Consider the following 23,608-nt stretch of genomic DNA (forward strand, 5'->3'; position numbering starts at 1 on the left):
TTCAAAGCCAAAACCAAGATCAGAACCACCACGGTCATGGAGCTCCAGTATGCAAATGATAATGCCATTGTAGCACACTCTGCAGAAGACCTCCAGGGCATCCTGAACTCCTTTGCTAAGGCATACAGAGCCCTGGGTCTGACCGTGCACACCAAGAAGACCCAGGTGCTACATCAACCCCCACCCAACCAGCCATCTACTTTGCCCATCATAAATGTGGACAACACTGCACTTGAATATGTCCACCACTTCCCCTACCTCAGCAGCCTTCTCTCCTCCAAGGCGGACATTGACTCTGAGGTCAACCATCACCTGAGCTATGCCAGTGGAGCGTATGCCAGACTCCGGAAAAGAGTCTTTGAAGACAGAGACCTCCGTGTTGACACCAAGCTCCTGGTTTACAAAGCTGTGGTTCTCCCCACCTTACTTTATGGGGCAGAATCATGGACAACCTACAGCAGGCACCTAAGAGCTCTTGAGCAACACCACCAGAGAACCTTGAGGAAAATACTCAGGATCAAATGGGAGGACAGACGCACAAACATCAGCATTCTGGAGGAAGCCAGGATACCGAGCATCACCACCTTAATAATGCAGCACCAACTCCGATGGACAGGACATCTCATCCGCATGGCTGACACCCGCCTCCCCAAACAGATGTTATACTCCCAGCTGGAGAGAGGTCCGCGAGCCCCGGGTGGGCAAAAGAAACGTTTCAAGGACAACCTCAAGACCAATCTCAAGAAATTCCAAATAACATCTCAGGACTGGGAGCGCATCGCCTTGAACAGGAACCTCTGGAGGGCAGCGGTGCAAGAAGGTGCAGCACATCACAAAAAGGAACTCCGCCGTGTCGCAGAAACCAAACGACAACTCCGTAAGGAAAGACAAAAACTGGCTCCAGCACACCCACAACCCATCACCACTTTCTCCTGCCCATACTGCACAAAAATATGTGGATCCCGGATCGGGCTCTACGCCCACCTGCGGACCCACAAGTAGACAACCCTGAGAAGAAGACTGTCATACTCGTCTCGAGTGACCGCCGATGATGATATATATATAGACACACACACACACACACACACACACACTCTCTGTCTCTCTGTCTGTGTGTCTGTATGTCTGTGTGTGTCTCTCTCTCTCTATCTATCTATCTATCTATCTATCTATCTATCTATCTATCTATCTATCTATCTATCTATCTATCTATCTATCTATCTATCTATCTATCTATCTATATATATAATATGTGATATGTCTTGTCACCGTGTTCTACATGCTTTGCAAGTGGGAAAACTTGAAAAATCAGCAGTGTATCAAATGCTTGTTCTCCCTACTGTATTTAACTCTACCTCAGCTAAAAAACTACAAATATGTCCGACCGGAAATGGAGGTGCACATCTTGCAGCCCGGAGGGAGTGGGGTGTGAAGTATTTCATTTGCATTTAAAGACTCGGCAAAAAAACTGCTTGCTCTGAGCCGCACGTCAGAACAAGTATAGAAGAGGGACATGTCAAAATGAGGAATTCAGACAAAAGCATCGCTGGTCTACTTTATATAAACCAAAACTGAATGAGTAAAATGTAAAAATTCATAAACGTGATATGTAAGCTTTAATATACTTTACTGCAAATAAAATTGTATGCTTATTCAATTAATCATTGGAATAATCCATAGAATTATCAATTCTAAAAATATTCGATAGTGACAGCCGTAGTCACATTTTTTACTGCAAGTATCGATGGCAGGTTTCATATTTTTCTGCTAGGGTCGTGGGTGAGCTGGAGCCTATCCCAGTTGAGTTTGGACAGTGGGTGGTGTAAACCCCGAACTGGTTGCCAGCCGATCACAGGGCACGTACAACAATTCACACTCGCATTCATTGGCTAGATTTTGTCTAATGTAAGTTTGTCGTTGCTGACTACAGAATTTGTCAACTCTGTCTGGTTTTCTTGCTAAGTGGGCATGTAAAATAAGGGCTGAGACACTGTCACAATTTCGTGAATTAAATCACTTGCAAACATGTTGGGCTTGGTAGGGAGGTACATATTTTATTCTAATAATTTTTTTTTTCAAATATTTTGTAGATTCAATTAAACAGCCTCAGATAAAGATGTGTACAATTACAGTTTAATATAACATATAAGACGTTTGAAAGGTCGAGGTCATTAAATGTTATAATCCAGTCGCAAGAATCGCCGTTACTGTAAATTTGGATACAATCAAAAATCATCACTGCTACCATACCTTTCGATGTCACACCTATCTTTTGGTGTTTCTTTCGGTTCGTCGTCATCATCTTCCTTGATCTTGTCCTCATCTGTTATTAAGTCTGAAACCAGCTTGAGGGCACGCTCTGTGATTGACACAATTTTCTGAATGGATTGCAGCTCCTCCTCTGAGGGGTAGATGGAAGCATGCTTGGTCATGACATAGCGGTCATCTGAAGAGTCAGGTCGCCGAAGGTGCTGCAGGGCACAAGAGTATTAAGTGCAATAAAGTAATCTCCTAAAGCATAGTAAACTGCAATTGAGTTTTTGTGTTTGATGGCAAATCCTAAAACAAATGTGTAAAGCTCCTCAATACGTGTTTGGATAGCAAAAACACTGCTAAAGTTGTCCCGAGCTTTTTGGGGCTGATCATTTCATTTTTATTTTTCGTAATCCTGAAAGTCAAGTTTCCACATGGAAATTTGTTACGGCGGACACTTCCAGCAACAGTTTTCCCAGCAACAATTTCAATATGCTTGTCATGTTGGGATTCTTTCATACAATTAAAAAAATATACATACATACATACATACATACACACACACACACACACACACACACACACACACACACACACACACACACACACACACACACACACACACACACACACACACACACACACACACACACACACACACACACACACACACACACACACACACACACACACACACACAGGCAATTGAGAACATCTACAATGCCAACCTGGAGACAATTCAGGCATTGAATCATGACATAACTGTTTCCAATGATGGGTGGGTAGATGAATGGTTTGTACATCCACAGGGGAAATTCACTTGACCTTACCAAAGGACCCTGTGGCTGTAAACCTGGGATACCAGGTCGAACTCCGAGAAGACCCGGAGGGCCAGGTGGACCCTGTGAATACCCTCCATCTGGTCCACGACGGCGCTCATCCCAGTGATGCTGTTCTTCTTCCATACGTCTCCAATACATGTCTTCTTCATATCGCCTGAAATTAAGTGACATCTCAAATTATTTATTTCTTAGGGTGTATTCAGACCAGAAAAGTGTTTTAGTCCGCTTGTTTTGTCAGGACCAAAAGCGGACTTAATTTTTTTTTGTTAGGTGCGGTTTCTATTCAGACTGTACATTTTGCAAGTGAAGTATATTTTGTAAACACACCCACGCTTGTGACAATCTGTTCTCCCATTGGACAGCAATGACCAGGGCGGCACACAGAGCACAGACCCGGAAATCATTTCCTCCATTTCCGTGCGAGTCCTACGTGTTGCATTCCTGCTCTGCACATTTGTGCTTTTGGTTCAGATCTATATTTTTGTATTCACACCTGAAGCAAACCGCACTAAAGTTCGTTTGGAAGCAAACAGAGACCACTTGAAAAAGTGGTTCTCGGTTTGTTTCTTTAATTCGCACCAGGATTAGTTTGTGTGTATTCACACCTGCATAAAAGGTCCAGACCAGCATTACAATCAAACCCTGGTTCATTTAAAGTGAACCAAACAGTCAGGCCTCACTACACCCTTTTTAAAAGACATGACAAAAAACTAGTCTTAGTTTTTATTAGGTCTTGTCAAGTTATATGGTGGATAGGATGGTACAAGATGGTGCGTGAATGTGTATTGGATTTGGCCCAGACTAATTGGCTCAAATAAAATTCCAAATTTCACCAGAAGATGGTGACAAAGCTTGACATGGGAGACCTGAAGGAGGGGGATTGAGGAAGGGTTACTTAAAAGTTAGTTGTTCAAAATTAACTATTGTTAAACTGGTAAAGGGGAGTTTGTTGGTTGAACCAGTCAACTTCCATTCCCGTTCCAAATTTCACCAGAAAATGGTGCCAAAGTCAGATTGATCTAACATAGTAAATCAATAGTTTAAAAAGTCATCGACTAGATGAAGACTTGTTCTGAAACAACACACAATTTTGGATTATGTTTTGCTATAAAATACTTTGGAATGGCTTGAATATTTTAATTTGCTAACTAGAGAATCCCAGGCTCAAGGTGAGGTGATGAGAAAGAGACATGTTAAACAGTTAGAGTAAACTGCAATATACTTTATTTTGTTCTGCTTTGCCATATTATATAGTTAGTAGCAACTTGAGCAGCATCATAGCACTGATGTTTCATTTACACAAGAATGTATTAAGAGTTGAGTAAGGACAAGGGCTTGACAGTGATACTGCTAGTGGAAGACTGCAATCCCACGCTTGGGGTTGACCTAGATGTCACCAGCTTGTCAAAATAAGCTTCGTACTCCAAGATGTCCGGATCCTGAATTCCCTCTCCCCTCCCCTGCATGACGTCCTGTTCTTTTGCGCTATGATCTGGCTGTCTGCTATTAGCACGCTTGCTCCATTTTGCTGCTCTTATTTGTCTATTTATTTATTTATTGTTTATTTATTTGGGTTATTTGCTTATTACTTATTCGTTGCTCTTGTCTGTTCGTTTTTACTCTTTGTGCTATTTGATTGTGAGTGTTGTGTATTGTGTCCAGTCACCGTGGGACGGTGGGAAACGTAATTTCGATCTCTTTGTGTGCCTTAACGTGAAGAAATTGACAATAAAGCGGACTTTGACTTTTGACTTTGATATGTTTTGAAGCTGCTTGAGTGTTTTAATCTGCTAAATTGGGAGAACCCATGATCATAGTTATGATTAGAGGTGGGGGAAATTTCCAATTCTTAAATTAATAGTGATTCGGCCGTGGAAGAATCGAGAACGATTCGCAAACATCCAAATTCCGATTATTTAAATATGCCATGTAAAGCAGAACTAAAATACAGTAAGCGCATTCTTCGAAACGCTATGCGGAACGGACCGAGAGCGCAGTGGCATACTCGGCAGTACAGTAATCCCTCCTACTTCGCGGGAGTTACGTTCCAGACCCACCCGCGATTTTTTTGAGCTATTCTTGGAAGATATTCTATTTTTATCGCTGACATCAACCAGCTCGCTGCTAGGGGACTTTCATATCAATGGACTGTGCGCTCCGCATTCATGCCTTAGCGACGAGACTAACAGTGTATCGCTATGTCCAGATGAAGGCCACCGCCGGTGGAGAGAACGCCCTGAAGTCACATGTGACGATAAAGTATACTGTACTGACTCTTTAATTTATTCATTTCAAAACAAGAAAACGACTTTTAAACGTAAGCTATCATTATTAAAGGAAAATGAAGAAACTCAAGTGGCCGCGAAACCTCGTGAAATTATGAAATTTCTGCGATAAAATAATTAATTTACGCATTTTTGAAAACCCGCGATACAGCGAAGCCGCGATAGTTGAAGCCGCGAAGTAGGAGGGATTACTGTACACTCCTCCAGAAAAAAACAAAACAAACATGGCTGAGCCTGAGATATTCAACCCACTTCGCCGAGAGATCCGATCTGCTCCTAAAAATTTAAAAGCAGACCTGTGGAATCATTTTGGATTCTACAATGTTGACGGAGGAAATGAATTGGACAAAAGCTACGTTGTATGGATGATTTGTCGCACTAAAATAAAATACTTTGGCAACACAACGAACGAACAATTGAGGACGCTCTGAGTAAGCTGCCAAACACATCGCAAAAGGCCAAGCGAATTATGAAAGGCATCGCGGAATTTATTGCAATGGGTTTGTAACCGTACTCGGTTGTAGAGAATTGGGGATTTCGGAGAATGAGGGAGGCAACGGAGCCGAGGTAAGTCATCCCATCCTGACGCTATTTCACCGACACGGCCGTCCCAGCACTCTACAAGCAGACTAAAGCAGAAATAACATCATCGCTGTTGAATGCAGACCGAGTCTCAATTAGATGCATGGACGTCTGTAGCCACCGAGTCATTTGTTACTCTAACTGCGCATTTCATAACCGATGAGTGGGAGCTGAAAGGACACGTGCTTCAAACAAGAGCAATGCATGAAAGCCACATGGGTGCTAATATGGCTGAGCTGCTAAGCAGTGCTTTAAATGAATGGAACATAGCAAATAAAGATGTTGTTCTAGTTACAGAAAACGCAGCTAATATGGCTGTCGCTGCCCAGCTGGGTAACTTCAGCCATCTGAAATGCTACGTCCACACGCTGAACCTTGCGGCTCAACATGCCCTGAAGGTGGCAAGTGTTACTCTGTGCATATTCTGCATAATATAACATTTATTTATTTTGTACATAATTCAATATCAAATTCCATCATTTGTATCAAATGTCAATCTAACAATGAAGTTCTGATAAACCTTTGAGCCTTTTTGTTTACACGTTTTCCTCATTTGTTTACCTACAGCAAAATGAGCCAGAGGACGAGGAACACCTGCTGCAAGGGAAGAGGACCCACCAAACATAGACATGGAAGAGGAACAAAGAGCTTTGTCATCTTCCCTGTTGGAGGATCTGCTGGGGAAGCACTTCACTCAAGAACTACGGGAGGAGGCTGGAGAAGCAGATGGGGCTTAACAACGGCAGGAACATCTGGAGGAGTCTGCAATCCATTTCGGGCCAAGGTAAAGGGGTTGACTGGAAACCAGCTGATGGGGACAAGGACTGGGCGGATGAACTCAATCTGTTCAACAGATTTGATTCCACCTCCCCCTGCTTCGCACCTCAACCTGCCACCTTCAACGCTCCAGCCCCCCGGCAGCTCACCAACCCCCCCCCCGACGTCACTCTTCAATTTTCACTCCTTCACCCCAGTCTTTCAACATCCCAATCTCCTTTACAGATCTTCAGGTGAGGAGTCAACTCAGAAAGATCACGGCAGGGAAGGCCCCGGGCCCAGAGGGCATCTGTTCGAGACTGCTCAGGGACTGTGCGGACCAGCTGAGTGGTGTGGTCATGTACCTGAGCCTGAACAAAGTTCCTCCTGCGTGGTCCCCGTACCGAAGGTGCCGCGCCCCAAGGAGCATAATCACTTCAGGCCTATTGCCTTGAATTCCCACCTGATGAAGACTATGGGAAGGATTATCCTGGGTCATCTGCGTTCGCTGGTGGGAGCGCAGCTGGACCCCCTGCAGTTTGCTTACCGACTAGGTGTTGGGGTGGACGATGAAGTGATTTATTTACTGCACAGAACACTGCTTCACCTGAAGGACATTGGGAGCACTGGGAGGATCATGTTCTTCGATTACTCCAGCGCTTTTAACACCATCCAGCCGTCACTGTTCAGGGTGAAGATGGAGAAGGTGGGGGTGGACCAGCGCCTGGCTGCATGGACAACAGACTTCCTCACCGACAGGCCGCAGTATGTGAGGTTTACATAGCTGTGAGTCTGACGTGGTGCGCTGCAGCACAGGTGTCCCCCAGGGTACGGTGCTCTTTCCTTTCCTTTTCGCCCTGTACACTTTGGACTTTACCCACGACACCGCACTGCCACATCCAGAAGTTCTCCGACAACATGGCCATTGTTGGATAAGTTTCTGAGGGGAACGATTTGGAATACAGGACGGTCATCAAGGACTGTCAGCTGGTGTGATTTCAACCAGCTTCAGCTGAACGCCAGCAAGACGAATGAGATGATTGTGAGCTTCGGGAGGGCAGCACCCCACTTCACTACGGTGAACATCCAGGGATCGGACATTGAGGTAGTGGAGAACTACAAATTCCTGGGTGTTCGCCTGAACAAGAAACTGGACTGGACTGATCACACTTACTCCCTGTACAAGAAGGGCCACAGTCCCCTCCACCTGCTGAGGAGACTGAGGTCCTTCAGTGTGTGCAGAGCTCTCCACACGACCTTCTATGACTCTGTGGTGGCCTCAGCCATCCTCTACGCCAGACCTGGGCATTGTACGGCCCGCGGGCCACATACGGCCCTTTGGTTGACTTTGACTGGCCCGTGTAAGGTTCATTGGAAATTACAAAATAAACATATTTTCTTATTTTACTTGATGCATGGACTGAAGCTGCGTTGCTTTTATTTTGAAGTTGTTTTTTATTCACGTACATGATGACGCAATACGTATATCAAGGCGTGCGAGACGTGCGCATGATTGGATCATTGTCGCTAACAAGTCACAAGACTTAAGCCCTCAGAAATGCCCGCTGCTAAAAAAAGGTAGATGCCAAATGCAGGGTTTTCAACAAAAACTGGACTGCTAAGTATTTATTTACTGAAGTCGGAGGTAAAGCCGTGTGTTTAGTTTGCGGGGAGCAGATCGCCGTGTTTAAAGACTACAATTTGAGTCGGCATTACGAGACGAAACACGTGGAGAAATATAACAGCGTGACTGATGTTGAGAGGGCGCGGACATCGGAAGCTGTGCTTCGCATCTCCACCTCAGACATGCAACCTCACTTTGATGCACTCGTTAAAGCACAGCAGAGACTAGATTTCTCTCACTGAACAAGAAAAAAGAATTTAAAAATGTAAGAAGGTAGAAGTTTTAAAGCATGTTTTTATGGTTGAGTTGTGCATGATTTTAATTGTAGTGTGGTTATTTTTATTTGCATGTTTAGTGTGTTTTTATTATGTTGTTTTAGTGATTTAATTATTTAATTACATGCTTTTCTTCAGAGATATTGATTACCTGATTGCCTGCATCTAAGTTTATTGGATAAATGTCACAGATAGTAAAAAACGTTCACATTTTGTTTACCATTGTTTTGGGAAAATTTGATTGAATAAATAACATTTTTTGCAAGGAAAACTCACATTTTCATTACTTAATTATGATATATACTCTTACCAGCTTGTCAAAAATAATCTTATTTACTGCTTTTTATAAAGAAATGCAATTAATAATATGAAGAATTGAGTTCAGCCTTTTGGCTGGCCCTCCACAATATTTTCAGTTTCTCATGTGGCCCCATGAAAAAAATAATTGCCCACCCCACCGGGACAGGGGGAGACTGAATAAGATGGTCAGGAGAGCGAGCTCTGTCCTGGGCTGTCCCCTGGACTCCATTGAGGTTGTGGGTGAGAGGAGGACGTTAATTAAGCTGAAATCCATCATGGACAAGACCTCTCACCTTCTCCATGACATTGTGCGGTCCCTGAGCAGCTCCTTTAGCAGCAGACTTTTACACCCGCGGTGTAGGAAGGAACGATTCCGCAAGTCTTTCATTCCCTCTGCTGTTAGACTACAACATGCGTGGCACCTGATAAAATTGTGTTTCGTCTCTGCTAGCGGCACTTGTCTTTGTCCTTGTCTGTTATTTATCCTTTTTTGAAACTTTGGCATTTGTATTCTTGCACTCATATACGCTGCTGTGACAAGTACATTTCCCCACTGTGGGATAAATAAAGTTCTATCATCATCATCATCAAGCCGAAAGGCAGCCACAGCCCCAATCTGCCTACGCCAGGGCTCAAGAAGTTAACAAGTACTGTACTAGTACTCCAGCTCTCCGTCTGTCTGAGGACCCTCTTGACTGGTGGGCAAGGAATGCAGTACATTTTCCTGTTATTTCCAGGCTTGCCAAGAAGTACCTGTGTATTCCAGGCACCAGTGTTGCTGCAGAACGAGTTTTTTCGACTGCAGGCGACATCACTGCACAACGCAGCACACTCTCATCTGAGCATGTGGATCAACTCCTGTTCTTATACAAGAACATGGAATTTTCTCACTAGCACACTTGACCTATCATACATATTGTTGAGGTTCGGATGCAAATGGACTTGAGTTTTTTTATTTGTACCTCAGGGAAACTTGTTCATGTTTACACAACTTAAAAAGCAGAAAAGCACTTTTATCAGCCGTTTGTACTGAAGTAGTAGTACGCATTGTCTTTCATTTAAGCCTGAGAGCACATTTGAGTGGTTAAAAACAATATTTTTCTACAAAATGAGAGTTGAGTTTTTGTTTACTGTTTTGAGCTGTTGGTACTGAAGTAGTCGCTCATTTAAGGCTGAGAGCACTTTTGTTTTATTTGTAACACATGAAACACAAAAAGCACCTTGAGCTGTACACTAGAGTTCAAATGTTCATGCATTTCCATTCCAATGGATATTTCCATAAAGGTTAATAAAATATAATGGAAATTAATTCAACTCTTCGTTTCTTATTTCAAATGCAGTGTTTTTTTGACTGCAAGTGATGAATGCTCATTCAGTGAGACAAAAAGAAATGTGGAAAAAGTGCATCAAATACATGAATTAAAAATGCATCAATAATCGTTTTATAATCGAATCGTAGCCTCTAAATTGTAATTGTAATCGAAACGTGAGGTGCCTCAAGATTCCCACCCCTAGTTATGATTATGTGTTGACTATTGTGAAAGTATGAGTTATTATTGTCTTGATGTATAATCAATATCCAACATATATGTAATATTGATGTTTCATTTACACATGAACGTATAAATGTGAGTGAAGATAAGAACGAGGGCGGGGGAAGTGCTGTTTGATGGAACACAAATAAGAGAGAGGACCGATTGCAAATGTCACGCTGACACAACTTGACGGACATCGCATGCTAAATTGAGCATCTGAAAATTTGGAAGTTGGAAACAGGATGAAGCATCCCTGAGAAAATGGTTGCCTCCCTGAGAAAATGGTGACCTCATTTGGTGGAATTTGGTTGAGATCGGCTGAGATGCAGGTGCAGTCTATTCTAGAAGCATTTCGGTCATCTGAGGACAATATACGACGTCATGGAAGAAAACCCGTACGTGACCAAGCTGGCATAGGACCCATGTACTGAACTGGTATAAAAGGTTTGTTCTGACAAAGTACAGGGCTCTCTCTCGCCCGGTGGGCTCTCCCCGTCAGGAGTTTGCCCCCGCGGGCTGCTGCCCGTGGGCCGAGGACGCCGATTAGACAAAGACAGATTTTTCATTCGTTTTGAGATTAGACCAAAATCTACTATGAATTTCTAGAGTCTTCAAATTGGACTAAGTCAAATTTTAAGCTTAAAGACAGGCTAGGATATGTGGACCCCGGTGCAGCAGAAAGGAGCCATTTATAGGGCGTCGTCTTCTCCCTCCTTTAGGCCAGCCTGTTCTTTTAAACAGAATTCGGATTTTTAGAACAAGGAGAACTGATCACTAGACTTTTCCACCAAACAACATCTTAGACCTCTTGCCTCTTACCCTTTTTTACTATTTGAGAGTTTTGCAATCGAGAGAACTTAGAGACTGAATAATTTTTGCTCTATTGAGATTGAGTGGAATTATTGTTTGTTGTTCGAACAATTGAGACTTGTAATTCTTTGTCTTGCTTATTCATTAAATTTCTACTTTATAATCATTTAATTTTTATTAATGATTATCATGGTCTTTTATATTTTACCGTAATTTTCGGACTATAAGTCGCGTTTTTTTTTCATAGTTTGGGTGGGGGGGGCGACTTATACTCAGGAGCGACTTATATGTGGGGTTTTTTTTCAAAAAAATTTACTTGATCATTAACACATTACTTACTAGTACAGTTGATCACCTCACATATTATTTTTAATACACTGAAAAAACGAATAAAGCAATTCACACTTTAAAGCACAATATTCAAGTTCATGAAACAAATAAACAAAACAAAAAAAAACAACTGAAAAAGAAATATAGTTATTTTCAAACTAAACTGAAGGAGGGTGATTTGAATTTCACCATTGGCCGTGACGCAACAACTGGGAGGGGAAAGCGCTGTTTTTTTTTTTGTTTTTAAAAAGCACAGGTCTGCTGAAGAGAATTTAGTGTGGTGATGTAAAAAAACAAAAACAAAAAAACAGTAGGGGCAGCAATGCAATTTAGGATGCAAGCTCTGCTTGTGATGACAACATGCGAGCACACATCACGCCAGACATGCAAATCACGAGTCCGACGGCGGGCGTACACGGCATTGTTTACACGATCAATGATCGATGGATTTTATGATTTGGGGTGACAGATGGTTTGATAATATTGTTGCTATATGATAGTTATTTGAAAGATACTTTGTATATCGTTATATGGGTCTGTGGAATAATTAGACATGCAAATCACGAGTCCGACGGCGCGCGTACGCGGCATTGTTTACACGATCGATGATCGATGTATTTTATGATTTGGAGTGACAGATGGTTTGGTAATATTGTTGCTATATGATAGTTATTTGAAATATACTTTATATATCGTTATATGGATCTGTGGAATAATTAGACATGCAAATCACGAGTCCGACGGCGCGCGTACGCGGCATTGTTTACACGATCAATGATCGATGGATTTTATGATTTGGAGTGACAGATGGTTTGGTAATATTGTTGCTATATGATAGTTATTTGAAAGATACTTTGTATATCGTTATATGGGTCTGTGGAATAATTAGACATGCAAATCACGAGTCCGACGGCGCGCGTACGCGGCATTGTTTACACGATTGATGATCGATGTATTTTATGATTTGGAGTGACAGATGGTTTGGTAATATTGTTGCTATATGATAGTTATTTGAAATATACTTTATATATCGTTATATGGGTCTGTGGAATAATTAGACATGCAAATCACGAGTCCGACGGCGCGCGTACGCGGCATTGTTTACACGATCGATGATCGATGTATTTTATGATTTGGAGTGACACAGATGGTTTGATAAACGTGTTATTTATGTAATAATCATTTGAATAACTCTGAATGTTACGTTAGGCCCGTTCTCAGCCTCTCGTTTGTGTATGTCACGTTAGCATACCGTATCGTTTAGCCTGTTGTTGCTGGTTCGTGTCTGTTTTTGGTGTTGGATTTTGACAAATACATTTGCCCCAAAAGTGCGATTTATACTCCGGAGCGACTTATATATGTTTTTTTTCACGTTATTGTGCATTTTATTAGTGGTGCGACTTATACTCCGGAGCGACTAATAGTCCGAAAATTACGGTAAATCTCTTTTGTTTCTCTATCATAGTCATACTGTAAACCGTTCAGTTCCTTTTAAAGACAGCTTTAATTCTTGACATCAGGAAATGTCAGGTCTGGTTCCAAATAGTTATCTTAAGCTCAGCTAGCGTGGGTCCGCACTGGTGGAAATAAACAAGTTCCTGCGGTCTTACAAAAGACAGCTAAAACTATTCAGAGCGGTTACAAGAGCCCCACCAAATCTTATAGGAAAGAGAGCCACTGAAACAGCCACGATCAATTTGATCCCGTGGTCTCTACCAGATAGTAGTTATTCAACACAGGGGTCTGTTGATTTTAACGGGACTGGCGTCCGGAAATGACGGACTTAATCTAACAATAGATTGGTTACTTGAACAGTGGTTAGACTCGGAACAAATCTTCTTTCCGTACCGATTTACATAAACTCTCGTCTACCCTCGAGTGCTGCGTTAGAGCAGCAGGGCTATTGAACAGAATTCTACCCTTTAAACGGAGAGCCGGTCACTTACATTAGATAAGTGCAGAATTTGACAGTCTCAATGTCAGCATACATTGGTGTGAGGTTGGCTGAATGAAGCGCCATCTTATTCATGTCTGTATTGTCTTGCCATAATTCTTTAATATAAAAATGTTAGAGGATATCCGCTTTTCCCAGTTCACATACATCTGTAAACTTGGAATGGTTTGAAGATATAAAACCACCAAAATGTTACATATTTGGTGAGATTTTATACTGCAAAAATTAAACATAACATGCAAAAATTATGCGGCTCGGTGGGGCAGTGGGTAGCACGTCCGCCTCACAGTTAGGAGGGTGTGGGTTCGATTCCACCTCCGGCCCTACCTGTGTGGAGTTTGCATGTTCTCCCCGTGTCCGCGTGGGTTTTCTCCGGGCACTCCGGTTTCCTCCCACATCCCAAAAACATGCTTGATAGGCCAATTGAGCACTCCGAATTGTCCCTAGGTGTGAGTGCGAATGGTTGTTCGTCTCTGTGTGCCCTGCGATTGGTTGGCAACCAGTTCAGGGTGTCCCCCGCCTACTGCCCGATGACCGCTGGGATAGGCTCCAGCACGCCCGCGACCCCCGTGGGGACTAAGCGGTTCAGAAAATGGATGAAGAAAAAAATGGATGGATGCAAAAAATAATAATAATTATTATGAGAGGCATTTATACCAACTGTTGTGATTCCTACAGTGTTCCTGACTTGGATAACATCCTCAAATTAAAGCTGAAAGCCTGCAGTTAAAGCACATCTTTTAATTTAAGCATAATAAGCATTTAATTTCAAAACCATTATGGTATGTAGAGCCAAAAAAAAAGAGAATTGTGTGAAAAGTTGACATTTACTGCTGTGCTGTGAGATTTTTCTAATGGGAAAAAAATGTGCCAATAACACACTGCTATAGGTGATGTAGATGCATCACACTACTTACTGTATACTCCATATTCTTGCCATTCAAAAGAAGAAATCACAATAACCATACCGCATTTCCATTCGCCAACGTTCCTCTTCCTCTCGTCTTCTCCAGTATTCCTCTTTTTGCATCTGCTTTCTCATCTTTTCTTCTTGAATCTTCCTTGCTCTGATGCTAGGCTTCACCTCCACCTGCAAATCTGGGTTGACCTTTTTCTGAATGTTTAGGCACAGAAAACAAAAAAACGCAAATTATCAATGTTAATGATCATGAATGAAATTGATAAATGAGGGTGGTTGAACAAGATTGATTATTTCATTATTTTAGAAACATTAGCTGGGTTGACACGGAGACCTTTTTGTCAATCTGATTGAAATCATTACAGATCAAGATCTATGGTCATTCATGTTCCCATCCACTGTTAATCACAGCTGCGCACAAAGGAAAAATGCACCACCGTGCAGAAAGAATCGGGACAGTGGCAATGAGTGCTCATAGTGCGGGGCGTGGCCCGGAGCAATGTGCTTCACTGAGGACAACCGAGGGGTGCGCGGCTGACGTGCATGTAGAAGAAAATCAGCACTGCTGTCCAGGAGTCAGGGCAGCTCCAATGAGCTTCTGATCAATAAGAGTCACTGCAGACGTGATGGAGTTCAAATGCAGGAGGTGGTAGCTGGCCACGCGCAAAGGCAAAAGCACCAACGGATGCAGAAGGAGTTAGGAGTTTTCATTTATATACTGTAAAGATACAATACATGCACAGAACAGTGTGGGAATGGTTATTAAGGGAATGGGAACGGTTTATGTAATGTAAAAGTATTCAGTCTTGACAAGTACAGAGAGGATGTGGTGTAAGAAACTTGCCCAAGTACAATAGGGGACAAATAGTTGTACTAAATTCATTTTGTTTCACTTGTCAATCACTTTTTTGGTTCTTTTATCACAAACAATTTATTTTAGGTTGTATTACCTGACATGTTTCGGCGTGTACTTCCGCCTTCATCAGAGTGTCACTGATGTGGTTGTGACGCGTCTTTATCAGGTGATGGATGAAGGCGTGACTCACCTGTCAGATTTGACAGATGAGTCACGCCCTCTGCTGTCCGTTCACCTCTCCAAAATGCTGCTCCAGGTGGTGGAGAGCCTTGACCAGCTCAGTGGCCAACCAGCTCAGTGGCCTAGTAGTAGAGTGTCCGTCCTGAGACTGGAAGGTTGTGGGTTCAAACCCCGGCCGGGTCATACCAAAGACTATAAAATGGAACCCATTGCCTGCCTGCTTGGCCCTGTACACTAGAGTTCAAATGTTCATGCATTTCCATTCCAATGGATATTTCCATAAAGGTTAATAAAATATAATGGAAATTAATTCAACTCTTCGTTTCTTATTGCAAATGCAGTGGTTTTTGAACTGAAAGTGATGAATGCTCATTCAGTGAGACAAAAAGAAATGTGGAAAAAGTGCATCATATACATAAATTAAAAATGCATCAATAATCGTTTTATAATCGAATCATAGCCTCTAAATTGTAATTGTAATCGAAACGCGAGGTGCCTCAAGATTCCCACCCCTAGTTATTATTAAGTGTTGACTATTGTGAAAGTATGAGTTATTATTGTCTTGATGTATAATCAATATCCAACATATATGTAATATTGATGTTTCATTTACACATTTATCCCTATTGATGGTCCTCGGGCCCCGTTTACGAATCTCAATGGCCTCAGCATTAAGGGTTGGAATTGGGGGGTTAGATCACCAAATGATTCCCGAGCGCGGCACCGGTGCTGCTCGCTGCTCCCCTCTCCCCCAGGGAATGGATCAAAATCACATGGGGATGGGTTAAATGCAGAGGACAAATTTCACCACACCCAGATGTGTGTGTGACGGTGATCATTGGGACTTTGGGGGGAACTTTGTAGGCTCCCTCGTCCCTATTGATGGTCCTCGGGCCCCGTTTACGGATCTCAATGGCCTCAGCGTTGGATCATGAAGGCCATTGAGATCACCTTCATCCATCAGCTGATAAAATCGCATCACAACCACACCAGTGACACTCTGATGAATGGGGAAGTACACGCCGAAACATGTCAGGTAATGCAACCTTAAATAAATTGTTTGTGATAAAAGAACCAAAAGAGATTGACAAGTGAAACAAAATGAACTTTGTCAAACTCTTACGAAAAGGTTATCGAGAGAACTGCGTCAAGGAATTTCGCTCTTCGAAAAGCTGACGAAAAAGCGAGCTCGCTACAGGAACCACCTGAGGTTCAATCTACGCTGCCGGGATGAAGAAGTAACGCCGGCCAGCCTGACAAAGGATTATCAAGAGTGCGGATGACTCTGGTCAAAGAACGGATACGCTGCACAACCAACAAGCTCAACAACATCAACGATTAACTACAGCGACTGACGGAGCAATTCAAACACCGGTATGCCCTGGACAATAACACTGAAACAACACTACACGGACATTTAGAGAACATACACGAACAGGAATTTGCCGCCGCAAAAAAACGACACATTGGGAAATTGGACAGACTTATCGCACAAAAGACACAACCGGACCACACGTACACATCAATGATAAATGGATTCACAATATGTCGCGCCACAAACTCACCCAGGCAGAACGCAGCATACTAGCAAAAGGACTCAACTACGCAATCACACGCAAAAACATACCCCACGATGATTTCATTTTAGCCACAGAGTTAGCATGCGAAAAAATACATAATCCAGGACAAAAAGCAGCACTACGAAATTAAGTTGCAGGTATATTAAAAACGGCTAAATCACCACCCAGCAATATTACGAAACAGGAAGCAAAAGTAATGAAAGACATTACAATCCTCCCAGCGGACAAAGGCAGAACAACAGTAATAATGGACACAGACACGAAGTAAAAAATGCAACAGCTACTACAGGACGACACCTACGAAGTAATAAAAAAGACCCAACAGAAGACAAGAAAAATAAACTCAAAGCATTATGTTGGGAAGAATTTTATATATTATCATTAGATTCTATGTTCCTAATGGAAGATGTTCGCAGTATGGCAATGACCTTGTGCCCAGGGAATTTCTAACCGATAAAAAATGTTAAGAGAACAATGGTGTTTTTCATGGTACAGGATGCAGGCAGGTTCTGCTCGACATCGGCGTGAGCGAGTTTTGCGGCCTTTTGAACTTTGATACGGGGACATTAAAGTCACTGGGACTACTCCGGCCTGAATCGACGCCGGACTCGTCCGCTACTCCTTCCCCGGATAGGCAGCGTCGGAAGCGGTGTGCGAGGAGGCAGAAGAGGGGCAAGCGCGGAGGCGTCCGGGCCAAGCTAGCGGCGTTCCCAACTCGCCCGACCGTGCCTTCCATTCTTCTGGCGAACGTTCGGTCGCTGGACAACAAACTGGATTACATTCGTCTGCTGAGATCCACGAACCGGGCAGTGAGTAACTGCTTTGTGCTCGTATTCACTGAAACTTGGCTGAATGTCAACATTCCGGACTCTGCTGTGCAACTGGAACGGCTAGCGTACTATCGGGCGGACCGGGCCATTGAAAAAGGGGGAAAATCGCGTGGAGAGGGAAAATCGCGTGGAGGAGGTATCTGTGTCTACATCCGCAACGAATGGTGCGGGGACTCTGTAGTTGTGTGCAGACACTGCTCGCCACTGGCGGAGTTGGTGATCATTAAGTGCCGTCCTTTTTACCTACCAAGGGAGTTTACTGCGATTCTGCTTGTCGCGGTCTACATCCCGCCTTCCAACGTTGGAGGTGACAGGATCACGGCCCTAAGTGAACTGTATCAGGCTGTCAGTGATCAGCAGACGGCGCACCCTGACGGTTTCATCATCTTCGCTGGTGATTTTAATCATGCTGACCTGAAGTCTGTCTTTCCAAAGCTTCACCAGCATGTTAATTTTCCAACTCGTGGTGACAGCTTCCTGGACCTGGTCTACACTGCACGTAAAGGAGCTTTCAAGGCCACCCCTCAGCCCCACATCGGACTTTCTGACCACGTCACCGTTCTGCTTACGCCCGCGTACAGACAGAGAGTGAGAACTTCCAGGCCGGTTCGCAAGCGAGTTAGAGTGTGGCCTGAGGGGGCTTCTGATGCTCTTCAACTTGGCACTACGGACTGGGAAATGTTTAAGCGGGCGGCCACATGCAACGATCGGACGGACATTGAGAAGTATGCTGACTCTGTGACCTCGTACATCGCAAAGTGCATAGATGATGTGACCCTCACTAAGTACGTCGTCGCTCGGGCTAACTGGAAGCCATGGCTGACAGGGGCTGTTCTCGGGCTGCTGAGGGCCAGAGACAAAGCCTACAGGGCTGGGGATGTAGCGGGCGTGATGCGAAAAAGGCGTTCTCTTCCAAGATCACTGCCCACTTCAAGGACAGCAGGGATGGTCGGAGCCTGTGGCGAGGCATACAGACCATCACGAACTACAGGCCCGCGGCGCGGAGCTGTGAGGGCGACGTCCCTCTGCTCAACGAACTGAACCGCTTCTTTGCTCGCTTCGACGCTCAGAACAACACTTGCCCGCTGAAGACCCCATCCGGGCGAGCAGCCCTTGTGCCTCTCTGCCGTTAGTGTGAGGAGGGCGCTTGCTGCTATCAACACCCGTAAGGCGGCGGGCCCGGACAACATCCCGGGACGGGCGCTGAAGGACTGCGCTGAGGAGCTGATGGATGTCTTCGCGGACATCTTTTCGTCGACGGTGCTGTGGTGGAGAGAGTGAGCAGCACCAGATTCCTGGGGGTGCACATCAGTGAGGACCTCTCCTGGACCACCAACGCTGCGTCGCTGGCAAAGAAAGCTCAGCGCCGCCTGTACTTTCTGCGGAAACTCAGGCGAGCAAGTGCTCCTCCCGCTATCATGACCACATTCTACCGTGGCACCATTGAGAGCGTCCTCTCCAGTTGTATCGCTGTGTGGGGTGGTGGCTGCTCTGAGTACAACATGAAGGCCCTGCAGCGTATAGTGACCACTGCAAGTAAAATCATCGGGGCTCCACTCCTCTCCCTGAAGGACGTTTACGCCTCCTGTCTCACCCGCAAAGCGGCCGCGATTGTGTGTCATGGGAGTCACCCTGCTCACTCTTTGTTTGTACTTCTGCCCTCTAGGAAGAGGTTCAGATGCCTGCGCTCCCGCAACACCAGACTCAGAAACAGCTTTGTACTCCAAGCTGTCCGGATCCTGAATTCCCTCCCCCCTCCACCCTCTGCTGCATGACGTCTTGTTCTTTTGCGCTATGATCTGGCTGTCTGCTATTAGCACACTTGCTCCATTTTGCTGCTCTTATTTGTCTTTTTATTTATTGTTTATTTATTTGGGTTATTTGCTTATTACTTATTCGTTGCTCTTGTCTGTTCGTTTTTACTCTTTGTGCTATTTGATTGTGAGTGTTGTGTACTGTGTCTAGTCACCGTGGGACGGTGGGAAACGTAATTTCGATCTCTTTGTGTGCCTTAACATGTGAAGAAATTGACAATAAAGCGGACTTTGACTTTGAAAAAAAAAAATGGCTGGAACCATGAGTTGCTTTAAGCAAGAACATCCTGGTTTGAACAATGACATAGTTGAGAGGTCCATACTGCTCGCCTTAAACAATGACATCCTTGTTTTTCTGAAATCATGAGCTGAACGTATTACTGTGAACATGAGAAGCTGTACATTTGTCTAAACTCCACCCACTGCATTTATTCAATGAAAAGAAGCCAGCCTGTGGCTGGAGCGCGGTTCGGGACACACAGTGTGTGTGTCCCGGGCGCCCTCCTGCAGCAGTCGTTGGTTGATGAAGACAAGTCGCTGTCTTTGTGAAATTCTTGGTAAATGTTGAAGACCCAACACATTACTTAAACCATTACTCATTGAAAACAAAATAGACAAAAAGTCATACAATCACTTAATACCTACAGCAAACATCTCCCCAGAACCTATGGCACACCAAAAATCCACAAACCAGGTACACCTCTCCGCCCCATCGTAGAGAGCATAGGGTCAGTCACATACAATCTTTCAAAAGCACTCACAGAAATAATAAAACCATTACTAGGACTCACAGACCAACACTGCAAAAACTCAAAACAACTTGCCACCGAACTCACACACATAAAGGTACAGAAAGATGAAATGTTTATATCGCACGACGTCATTTCACTCTTCACAAAAACACTCACACAGGCCACCATACACATCGTGCATAACAGACTATCAGCAGACAGGACACTCAAGAAACGCACAAATCTAACAGCACAGGACATCACGCAACTACTCCATTTCATCGCCACCTCCACATACTTCCAATACAGAAACACAATCTACAGGCAAAATGGACTCCCCATGGGAGACCCTCTTTCTGCCATCATGTGCAATTTTCTTTATGGAGGATTTAGAACCAAAAGCACTCTCAACAGCCCCGGATACATACAAACCCACACTATGGAGACGCTACGTAGATGACATTCTAGAAAAAACAAAAACAGGACATACACAACACCTTACAGACCACCTCAACACCATAGACACCACTGGCAACATAAAATTCACTCATGAAGAAGAAACAGATCGATCCATAGCCTTTCTAGACATCAACATACCCCACATAGACAACAGAGACATAAAAATAAAAGTACACAGAAAACCCACACACATTGACCAATACCTCTTCTGGACATCAGAACATCCCACTATACATAAACTGTCGGTAGTCAGAACACTATACGAACGAACAACAATAATCACGGACCCGGAGGACAGAACACAGGAAGAAAAGCACATACAACACGCACTCAAAAAATGTCAGTATCTACAATGGGCAATAACTAAAGGTGCAGAACAGGTAAAGAACAAAAAATACACAACACAGGGGGAAAGAAAAAAGAAAACACAGAAACAAGAACCCAGCGGTATGGTGACGTTGCCGTATGTGAAAGGAATTACGGAACGCATCGAAAGGGCCATGAAAAAATACAACATAAACACACCTATCAAACCACACACAACACTCCGTCAGATACTGGTCCACCCAAAAGACAGAATCAACCCTGCAAATAAATGTGCCTTTGCATTTAATTTATACCGTAATTTTCTAACTATAAGTCGCGTTTTTTTTCTTAGTTTGGGTGGGGGGGTGGCGACTTGTACTGAGGAGCGACTTATGTGAATTTAAAAAAAAAAAAAAAAAGGGATACCGCGATAAACGAACCGCGATGCAGCAAGGGATTGCTGTATTTTCAATTTCAAGTGACGTCAGCAGCACGGCGGTTGTTCAGATAAAGGACAAAGACTCGATCACGGGATGACGAAGATGACAAAGGGCCCCACGTACTACTGGCATCATTAGCGGCTTTGTTTGTAAGAGACACGGAGGACGAAGATTTTGAAGGATTTAATGATTTGGAGTGAGACAGAAGGTTTGAAAAACTATTATGGCTTTTACGCACGCCCGGTCCGACTCAACGGAGCTCTCTTTCACCTCCGTGGATGGAAGTCGGGGCCGGCGCTCGGCCGGGTGGCTGTCCGGGGACGGTGGATGGGGCTCGGACATGGCTTTTACGCACGCCTGGTCCTATTTTAAATAAAAAGGCATTTACCAAACCCACGTCTTTGCTTGTACTTTGTTACTTTGTTAACGCCGCAATTTAGTTATATACTAGATCTGTGGAATAACGACGAGGCTGACGTCAGAGCGCACGCGCGGCGTTGTTGACAAAGGACGAGGAATTTGATGGAATTAATGATTTGGAGTGACACAGATGGTTTGATAATATTGTTGTAATATGATAGTTGTTTGAAATACACTTTATATATCGTTATATGGGTCTGTGGAATAATTAGAAATGCAATTTACGAGTCCCACGTCAGCGGCGCATATGCAGCGCATACGTGGCATTGTTTACATAAAGGAGGATCAATGGATTTAATGAATTGGACACAGATGGTTTTATAAATGTGTTATTTATGCAATAGTTATTAGAATAACTCTGAATGTTACGTCAGGCCCGTTCTCAGCTCTTCGTTTGTGTTTATGTCACGTTAGCATACCTAGCGTTTAGCCTGTTGCTGCTCATTCATGTCTGTTCTTGGTGTTGGATTTTGTCGAATAAATTTCCTCCAAAATGCGACCTGTACTCCGGAGCGACTTATATATGTTTTTTTTTCACGTTATTGTGCATTTTATGGCTAATGCAACCTATATTCCAGAGCGACTTTTAGTCCAAAAAATACGATACATTGGACATAACCTTTGAGGGTTTAAGGATGGAGAATAAAAGGAAAGAAACAAACCTTGTACTGCAGGCGATGCCTCCGTCCCTTTAAATGCATTTCTTTTGCATTTGGATCATTGAAACTACATTCACAGAGCTTGCAATGGAAGCGGATCACTTTGCCTTCATCATTTCGGACCTAGGAATCAGTTGTACACATTCAAGTTGATACAGTTGAAACCAGAAGTTTACATACACTAAAGAACACAGGTACTTTCTTCCCTATCACTGTTTGACATAACACTTCTGTTGTCAGGCAACAGGATGACCATAATTACTTTTACTTGCTAAATGCAGGGATAATTAGAGAAGGCTTAAATATTTCCTGATATTCTTCATAATTCTAATTTTATAAATAATATTATTATTTGGTGAAAGTACCTTTACACCGTTTGGTTGGATCAAATGTTTTGGATAACCTTTTACAAGCCTCCCACAATAAATGGCAGGAATTGTGGTTCATTATTGCTTTTTCACTGCCCAGAAAATTCCAATAGGATTGATAGCCACTCCTTAACACTGACTGTATCCTTAAGCCAGTTTGTAACCAGGATGGCAGTATGCTTCGAATCAATGTTTACAACCAAGATTTAACTCCCTGGTTGATGTCTTGTGACTTCAGTATTTACACATATTGTGCTTTCCTCATGATACATCTACATTTTGTGAAGTGGACCACTCACTCGTAGAGCAAAAAAAACTCATGATCCTGCCACCTCTGTATTTTACAGCCGGGATGGGGTTCTCAAGCTTACTGGCTTCAACAAGCTTCTTTAGGGTATTTTGTTTGAGGTATTTTCTTTAAGGTATTTTGCCTGTTCGTGGGTTCATACAAACAATACAAATGCACTTTTCTCTCTGGAATACAGACACTATCTCCTTCC

The 23,608-nt window shown here is 43.5% G+C and overlaps 1 protein-coding gene across 6 annotated transcripts in view; it reads right to left on the reverse strand.

Moving 5' to 3' along the window:
- Nucleotides 1-23,608, reverse strand: part of zfr (zinc finger RNA binding protein) — a 95,841-nt gene that overhangs the window by 33,192 nt on the left and 39,041 nt on the right. For all 6 annotated transcript variants that reach the window (XR_015065850.1, XM_085909765.1, XM_085909762.1 and 3 more), the window contains 4 exons: nucleotides 22,744-22,863; nucleotides 14,515-14,660; nucleotides 3,084-3,249; nucleotides 2,251-2,471 (listed from right to left, as the gene is read on the reverse strand). Coding sequence is in view for 5 of the 6 variants with exons in the window: in XM_085909765.1 (XP_085765891.1) it covers nucleotides 2,251-2,471; nucleotides 3,084-3,249; nucleotides 14,515-14,660; nucleotides 22,744-22,863 (653 nt within the window). In the remaining variant the exon portion in view is untranslated. The remainder of the gene's footprint in view (nucleotides 1-2,250; nucleotides 2,472-3,083; nucleotides 3,250-14,514; nucleotides 14,661-22,743; nucleotides 22,864-23,608) is intronic.

This window comes from Syngnathus leptorhynchus, chromosome 4 (assembly GCF_054491065.1).
Source record: "Syngnathus leptorhynchus isolate UIUO chromosome 4, UIUO_Slep, whole genome shotgun sequence".
NCBI classification, from domain to species: Eukaryota; Metazoa; Chordata; class Actinopteri; order Syngnathiformes; family Syngnathidae; genus Syngnathus; species Syngnathus leptorhynchus.